The sequence below is a fragment of the Strix aluco genome, chromosome 8 (assembly GCF_031877795.1).
Source record: "Strix aluco isolate bStrAlu1 chromosome 8, bStrAlu1.hap1, whole genome shotgun sequence".
Lineage (NCBI taxonomy): Eukaryota > Metazoa > Chordata > Aves > Strigiformes > Strigidae > Strix > Strix aluco.
In genome coordinates, this window is record NC_133938.1 from 4065511 (window position 1) to 4074282 (window position 8772).

At 49.3% G+C, this 8772-nt stretch overlaps 1 protein-coding gene across 13 annotated transcripts in view; it reads right to left on the bottom strand.

The window, feature by feature from the left end:
* NFIA (nuclear factor I A) overlaps positions 1-8014 on the bottom strand; it is a 253806-nt gene extending 245792 nt beyond the window's left edge. For 4 of the 13 annotated variants that reach the window (XM_074831875.1, XM_074831884.1, XM_074831879.1 and 1 more), the window contains exons 1-2: positions 7629-8012; positions 1398-1929 (exon numbers count right to left, since the gene is read on the bottom strand). In XM_074831875.1, coding sequence (XP_074687976.1) covers positions 1398-1929; positions 7629-7655 — 559 coding nt within the window. In that variant the 5' untranslated portion in view covers positions 7656-8012. Of the gene's footprint in view, positions 1-1397; positions 1930-7628 lie in introns of all 13 variants that reach the window. The other 9 variants (XM_074831881.1, XM_074831877.1, XM_074831876.1 and 6 more) reach the window with 4 other exon arrangements.
* Positions 8015-8772: the final 758 nt, after the last annotated feature.

The window sequence follows — 8772 nt, forward strand, 5'->3', positions numbered from 1 at the left end:
TAGCCATTAATTGGCAATCCTTCCTTCACCGTGCCCCATAATAAATCGCAGAGTAAATAAATAATTTTCCACAGTATTTGCCTACCTCCCCTTCGCCATAAACGTGCAATATGATTTACCACATCACACCAAAGTGCAAAGTAAATTTCACAGCTTTTCTGTAGGAAATATCATGAGGATATTTGAAAGTTATTTCCGAACAGGGATCATACCCGTAAAAATCACAGCAGCAGCACTGCCTATCGCAACAACCACTGCAGGGACTCAGCACAGAAAAACTTTGGGGTAGCCAAAACTTTCTGCAAGACCCTCCAAAATAAGGTGGCATTGGAAATGCAGGTTCCCAGTGCTGTAATTTGCTCAGTTTTTTTACTGATATATATTTATATAGAAGTGGTTTCCACTAATAGGACTCCTCTCCCCTCTGCTCCTCTTTTTTTTTCCAGCCTGTCCAGCTCCTCAACTTGCAAGTCAAGCTGAAACCCAGGGGACCTATGCATACCATACGTGAAAACCGGGGCCTAGCACTTCACACGCGCACATTTTTCTGCAATATAATCACTCAGGAGAACTACAATAGCGTATTATTTTATCCAGTCAACACACTACACATCCTCTGAGCACACCGAGTCACTCCACGGGCAGGGTGTACTTTGCGCTGAAGTCAGAGATCCCAAGATTTTCATCACACGCAAAAACATCTCAGCCCCCCCCCCCCCCCATAAGCACGATACTACCAAACGAGGAATTTGTTTCAAGACCTGCTCAGCTTCTAGGTGTGTAAATTGTGGTATTTCAGGGGGGGTTAAATGCCTCCTTTTCCCCACAGGATTACCCGGCAGTTTGTTTCGTCGCTGCTCAGACCCGATGACTAGATTTGCTACCGAGAGACTGTCTTTTCCTTCCCCTCCGAGCCCAATCCTGTGGGATTTACACTCCCCATCCCATCCCCGTGGGCTGAGGATACCTGGGACTCCTGATCCACAGGCCTTGGGCACCTCTAGCCCTCTCAGACTACTTTTGCATAACATATACAAACTTTTTTTTTTTTTTTAAATTAAAATCTGCTTTCCCCCAAAATCAGGATAAAGGAAACCACGTCCAGCTGTGATCCCTCCTGGGACAACATTTAGGATAACACATGTGAAGGATGCCCAAAATGCCGTTAACCCCAGGAAAACGAGACCCACTTTTACATGGCTGCACCTTAAAAGCCCATTGGAAAAAAAAAAAAAAAGGTGGGGGGGGGAGTTTTGGCACTCTCCTCACCGCCCCGTGAGGGCGATAACCAACGTCCCCAGCTCCCTCCCCAGCTCATGCAGCTGCTGCCGGGGGAACGGCACCCGGCACGGAGATAAACCGAAAAGTTGGAGAAGGTGGTATAGAAAGGCACTTACCTGCTGCGTGCACAAAGTATGCCAAATATAAATCGAGTTCCTTAACAGAAACTCCTATATGGTGGGGCTGTACGCACAGCCCGGGGTTAGAGCACTGTGGGGACTTTACAAGGCGCTCGCCATCAGTACTTTCGAGCGGAATACCTTTAAATAAAATCACCATAACAAGGTCCAACCTCCAGACCTTATCTGCCTGGCGAAGGCAGTCAATTCTTCTCATCTTGCCCTTCTGGTCTGGATTGGAAAGAACGCAACACGGAGGCTTTTTTCCTGTGACTGTGAGAACAAAATCCTCCCGAAATTCAGGCCTGATATCTTTCCGGAGCTTTGCCAGAAGTCTGGATGCCCATTTTTGCTTTACCTCGGGTTTTTCACTTAGCAGTTCGTCCTTCACGGCTCTCTCTTCCTCTTTTGACATGCGTTTTTCATGTTTTTTGAAGTATTTTCTTTTTCGGGCTTGCAGGTTGAACCACGTGTACGCAAACGCTCGGACGTGAGGCAGAAGTGCTTCGATGAAGGGATGAAATTCATCCTGAAAAAGTTACAGAGAAGGGTCGATGTCACCGAAACCATCAACAAAAAGCCTCCAGAAACGGGGCTTTCGTGCGAGGTGCTAAGGCTCGCCAGGATGGTGAGAATTAGGAGGGTGGTCATAGGCTTTATGGGCTGCGGGACTGGTACCCCTCGCCGACAGGCCCTGGCCCCGCCACTGCCGCATCCCCGCTTCACCTCACGCCGACCCAAAACCTCAGCTCCCACCCGCCGAAAACAGGGTACAACTTCAAACAAGCACCCAGGTGGAGACGGTGCAGCAATGGGGCCCTTTCCCCGACCCCCAGATCTCTTTAAAAAAAAAAAAAAGGTAGAATAAGTTAAAAGCTAAAAACCCTGCTGCAAGTCCACTTGCGGAGCGCGTATCTCCCTTTGCTCTCTCCCTGACCCCGCTGCTTGCGGTGTAGCCAGCGTATGCCCGCCAATTTGGCAAATCCTAAACATTTGGATGCCAATCAATGTTTGTATGGGGAAGTCTAAAGTATAGTAAAACTTTCCCTAAGATATATTTGGAAATAGCAGCAGGCAGTATAGTAAAATGCCAATATAGCTGCATATACAAATACAATGAAGGGTGGTTTTCTCTCTGTTTCCTAAACGGTGAAGGGAGCAGAAAGTAACGCGGCCGATTTATCCCGCGTGTGCAACAATAACTAACGCTAAAAAATCCTAGAAAAAGCAAGTCTCACAAAATTTTTTTTTTAAAAAAGTTTTGTTTATATTTAGTCAAAAATAAAAAAATTAAAAATCTGATATTCAAGCATATCAGGACAAGCTAAACTCTGAGTCTTTCCATAAAAAAAAAAAAAAAAAAAACAGGAAAAATTGAAAAATGCGCTAACAGAAAACCTTAGCATGACTTGAGCAAATACGTAAAGAATTACTAATTTTTTCTTTACATGTTGTGTTGTATTTTCATATCCTACTTGAAAAGTTAGTTTGGCCATCCAGAGACACTGCTTGCTTTGTGTAACGATGAGTTAAATATCACCCCTCTTCCTTGGCACAAAAATAATCACGATTAAAATTATGCTGACAACAAAAAAAAACGCAAGAAAGACCCCCCAATTTTGCTTAAAAAATAGTAATAATAATATATATCCTCAAAAAGTACTACATAAATCAGCCAAAGAGATCAAAACGTATTATAATATACTGGGGACACGCTTCTTGTTTTTCTCTGAATAAATGAATGACCGAACTCGAGGCTGCACATAAAAACGTATATAGCCTGTGGGGGCCTGATCCAGCACTGCGTGCTGGGGACGTCCCTGCTGCCAGGGGCCGAGTTCCTCCTTTGCTCAGGATTGGGCCCTCCAGGAGGGAAAAATAAAGTAATCTGTGCAATGTTTCCCCCAGCATGGTAAAAGCCACCCACTGCCTACCCTTGCGAAACAACATTGGGGATTTTTCAGATAAACTAACTTTTTTTTTTTTTTTTTTTAATTATCCCATGGAGTACATTTCCTACCCAAATCATTTCAGGTCGTGCAAATATTGTTATTAAAACAGACATCTTACTTCCTTTCAACTCATTTTACCTTGCATTTTCTTTTCAAAAATTATGAAAAATTGAGAAATCAATAGTAGAAATATCTATCAGCAAAATCCTGTCGTAATTCAAGACCTTCTGCTGACTTCCCAAAAGCTTTCATTGCACTTATTCTGAGTGGCCCCTGAATTGTAAATACTTAAATCTATAGGTAATACCACAGCATTTATTTTCATTTTAAACACAGATTGTTAAAAACTACCAAAAACGGCACAATATATTTCATTATAGCACAGCAGAGCGGCAGTAATCACAAGTACTATGAATGACTATTAAAATATAAGCAGGTAAAATAAAATAAATCACTCCAATGATTGGCACATTCCTCTTCTTTCCCCCCCACCCCTCCTCTACTGGAAAAGATCATAGTTTCAAATTTCAATAAAGTTAAAAAAAAAAAAAAAAAAAAAAAGATTGCTGCGAGTTTGCAGTCGGCAGATTCAAAAAGTGAGAGAAGGCACAATCCCAGCACATGGAGCTGCTCTCACCCACCAGAAACAGCTCTCGCAGGGGGGAAAAAAAGAAAAAAAATAATACAAATGTAAAGACTACAGGTCCTTACAAGCTATTAAAAATAATAAACCCTCCCTTCTGCTCCCTCCTGTCCTTCCCCTTCCCCACTCAGGGAGAGTCAAGGAAAAAAGGCCTTTTGTCAAGTGGAAGTTTATCTGCGAAGGTACACACAGCAGAGGCTCGACAGACCCACAATGAGCCAGGGGAGCGCTTCAAGCGTTCCTAGTTTCTAAACACGTCTTGGTACATCCTGAAATATTTTAACTTTTTCTGCTTTAAGCAGTGCTTTGTCCTGCCTGATCTCATGTGCTCGGGACTTTTTTGGCTCGACACTGGATACTATCCAAGAGAGAGTCGCTTTAACCTGCGCTAAAGCTGATTTCTACAATGCGAACCTGAAAGGGGAGGTAAAAACAACACCCAAAAAAAAAAGAAAAACCACTTTAAAAGACTTCAGGGGGAGGGGGGGGAGGGGAAAAAAGGTGCTTTTTGGCGTAAAGTCGGGGTCCATGGCTGAAGTAAATGAAAAGCACCGCTGCTCGGTGCGCGAGGTGTGCACGTCCCTATTAGACTCCAATGTGTCTTTTCAAAATGGTGTACGAGGAGAAAAGGTTAATGACTCATAAACAGAGCAACTTTCAAACTGTCTTGGTAAACACATCGCTCCGTAAAATCGCACCGCTTCAATCTCGGCGGCGAGGTATTAGCAAAGTCGAAGTGGAATTAAAAGCACTCAGGGCTGATCAAACAAAATTGGGCTGGAAGCGGGGACGGGGGGGGGGAGCAGTTTCTGCACAATACAATTATTTATTTCAGTGTTATTATAGCCCCCCCTCCAAAAAAAAAGTTTTGGAAATGCGTCAGTGCAAGTGTGCTAACAGATGTGCAGACTTGTCTGCAGCCTTGCTGCAAAATATCAAGATTTTAAGTAACTGGTGGAAAAGGAGATGATCTTTGCCTTTCCCCAAGTTAGCTTTAAGGGAAACTTTCAAAGTATTTGATAAAGATATTTGCTTTCCCCCCTCGGCGTTTGATGGGTCACCTAAAAATAAAAGGCACCAGAAAGCTGGGAAAGCGAGAATAAAAAGTAAGTTTTTTTTCATTGCACTACTCTTCAAAGTTTGAGGATACAGCTCTTCCCGAGAACAGCCTGTTTCTAAGCAGCACCTAAAATTTGGGCCGCACAATTCTGTATTGCTTATACCAAAATTCTCTTCTGCTCTTCAGAAAGGTGTAAAAAAAACCCCCAAAACCCTACTACAAAAGAGCCCCCAAATCCAGCCCAAAGGCGCCCACAATAATGTAACACTGCAAAGTAGTCTTTTGAAACAATATATTTCTGCTGATCTTTTTGAAATTAAGCCAGCTACAGCGACCCTTGTTAATATTTTTACAATCCATTTGCTTGTAAATCTATTAGGAGATGTGCATATGTTCCCCAACTATTTCCTAGATCTTCAGCAGATATGTAAATGGAACGATGTTTAGATTTTTTCCTGACAGATGATACAAAATGCTCGTGCCATTTCAGTTCCAGTGCTTGGATAAATACGCTCATAACTAGGATTTCTGTTTGTTTTCCTTTTCCAACCCACTTTCGAAAGCTTCCCTTTAAATCCGCACCAAAACTTAACACAAAAATAAGAAAAAAAAAAAAATCTCCATCTCAAAACTCGTATCAGTGAAAGCTCCTGAAATGAAAAATAGGAAATTGCTTGCAATTGCTAAAGGCTCACCCCCTTTTTTTACAGAAAATGACAGAATCACCTAACTGATCCTTCGGAGGGAAGAGTTTGTCAGGAGGCCTCTAATCCTCATATTACTTTTCCAAACGTGCAACAAGAATGCGAGATTTTCACAACTGAGTAAAAGCACAGTGCCTGGCTTTTTTCTTTTCTTCTTTTTTTTTTTTAAATTAAAAAAAAAAAAAAAAAGGAGGGGGACACACCAGGACAGTGAGCAACCGGCCCATGGATTTATTTTCTCTCTTTAATGTGCAACTGGGCCTACTAAATCCAAGAAGCTACACGTGCAGATGCAAAGCGATGCGGTACGTTGCTGGCCCTACGAGGAGCGTATGGCTGTCCCTCCTGCAAAAGCAGAACTGACAAAAAACAGGTATTTTTCAGAGTTGAATTAAAGGCACAAACTTTAGCCAGGCAGAGCACGGAGTTGCATCCCGCGTTCTCTGCAAACTCCCTCCGCTCCCGTTTTCCTGCTGCCTTTAATCAAGTGGAGGGTTTGGAAGCCCGGTGGAGTTTCGTGTCCCTCACCAGGCACCCAGAAATTTGGGGGAGGCTGGGGAGGGGGGGGGGGGGGGACCGCGGCGAGGGAAGGGGACGAAACTTTTGCAGCTCTCCAGGCTGCCCGGGAAGGCTGCTTCCCCTCTCGCTGCATTTCCTCGCCTTTTTCTCGACGGAAAGAGCCTGGAGAGGCTTTCTCACCGGGAGAAAAAAAATATTCAAATTAAATTAATAAGAATAATGTAGTCAAAATCTCCTGCAGGAGGAAATAATCTGGGGTTTGAGTCCACCACAAAGCATTTCCTCGTTAAACCATTATATCCTGCTAATTGAAGGTGTGTAATTTAGCGTCCTGCAGCAGCGCGCGGGGAAAATGAGGGGGGGAACGGGGGGGGGGGGGGGGGGGGGGGGGCGGGCGGCGCTCCGCGGCCGCGCAAGTCGGGGGCACCGCGGGGCGACCCCCCCTCCCCCCCGCCCCCGCGCAGCCCCGTCCCGCCGCAAGCGGGGGACGCAAAAGTTGCGCCGAGTCCCGCGGTGGGCCCGATCCGCGGGGCGGGAGGGTCGCGAAGGGGTGTTAGAAAAGGGGGGGGACACACGGACACACGACACACGCGGGACAAGTTTGCGGGTGTCCGTGCCCCCCCACCCCCACCCTCTCCTCGGTCCGGTCCTCGGCTGGGGCGGCCTCCGCGGGTGCGGAGAACACTCCGCGCAGGGGGCGGCTGCACCGCGGGAGCATACCCAGGTGCGGAGGGGACGGTCCGCGCCCGCGGTTTGGAGGTTGGAAGGGGTGGGGTGGGGGGGGGTGTGGAAGGAAAGCGGGGAGCTTCTAGCTCCCACCCGCGCCCCCAACGCCGAGTGGGGGAGCCCGGGGCGCGCAGAGCGGGGGGGGGGGGGGGGGGTGTTGGGGGTGCGGGGGGCCGTGCCGTGCCCGGCGCCCGGGTCTTGGCAAAGGCGCAGCGGTCTCGCAGCGCGGCCGCGGAGCGGAGCGGCGGTGCGGGGCGCTCCGGGAGGGCGCGGGCGGCGGCGGCGGCGGCATCATCGATCGCGGATGACCAAGCACGGCCGGGGCCGTGCGGGAACGTCCCGCAGCACCGCGCCCGCGCGGCGGCCGGGCCCCCCACCCCCCCCTATTAATTAAACCATTAATAAGTAGGCGCCATTAGCCATGTGCCGATACAAATGGCCGTGCGGGGAAAGGGAGGGGGGGGGGGGGGTGGTGGTGTGGTGGTGGTGTTGAGGGGGGGGGGATGCAAAGCGAAAGGCAACAAAGTTAGTTTTCGGCGAGCTGCGTTTCTGCCCCTTCCCCGGCGCGCACGGGCGCGCACCCCCCCGCAGCGCCGGCCCCACCGCGCCCCGGCAGCCGCTTACCTGGGTGAGACAGAGCGGAGAATACATGACTGCTGCGGGGGGCTGCGGTTTGGAGGTGTGCGTGTGCGGGGAGAGAGGGAGAGAGAGAGGGGGAGAGAGAGAGAGGGAGAGGGAGAGAGAGGAGGGGAAAAAAAGAGAGAGAGAGAGAGGAGAGGAGGGGGAGCCCCGAGCCTGCTTCTTGCTTTCACATTTCCAACTCTGCCAAACTGCAGCCAGCGCGGAGCCGCTCCATGAGCTGAACTTTAACCCCGCCTCGACTTTCCCGCACTACGCGCTCGGCATGCCTGCCCCGCGCGCCGTTAAAGGCATAGCGCACCGCTGCGCGCCCCTCCGCCGCCGCCGCCGCCGCCCCCCCGTTCCGCGCCCCTCCGCGCCGCTCTGCGCCGCGCCGCCCCGCTCAGCGCTCCGCGCCGCCCGCCCGCCCGCGGGGGCGGGGAGGGGCGGGGAGGGGGCTGCGGCGCCGCCGCCTCCCTCCGCCCCGCCGCCCCGCAGCGCGGGCAGCCGCGGAGAGGCGAGCGGCGGTCGGCTCAAAGTTTTCTTCTTTTGGGGTTGGGGTGGTTTTTTTCCTTTTTTTTTTTTTTTTTTTCGGTGTGTGTGTTTTGCTTTTTTTCCTTTTTTTTTTTTTTTTTCCCGACGGCTGCGGCTCCGCTCGGCCCTTGGCCGGGGATAAGCGCGGGGGGGGGGGGGGGGGGGAGACGGGGACACACAGGGGGGAGCGGCGCTGCCTTCACAACTTTCCCCATCCCCTTTGGCACTTGTCATTTTAAATCAAGTGCTTTATGGTCAGGGGTGCTTATTCCACTTAAATAACAATAAAATAATAAATTAAAAATAGCAACATAAATTCATCCGCACGTCGCATCCCCCCCCCACCCCCTTACTAATAAAATCCTTAAAAGTGAAGCGCTTAAAATTAAAAATACACCCGCGCCTCCTGCCACTTCTTGAGCGCATTGTTTTGGCATCGGCAACGTTTGGGTTTATTGGGGTTTGGATGCTCTCCAGCCCGCTCATGGGGACTCGCAGGGTGTCCCCTGTTTTGTGTCCTCCCCCCCCGCCTTGGGAATTGTGTTTCCCACCGATGCTGGAAGCACTTTAAGCGCCCCCCGCGCGTCCCTGCGCGTAGTTATCCGCGCCCCGGGGA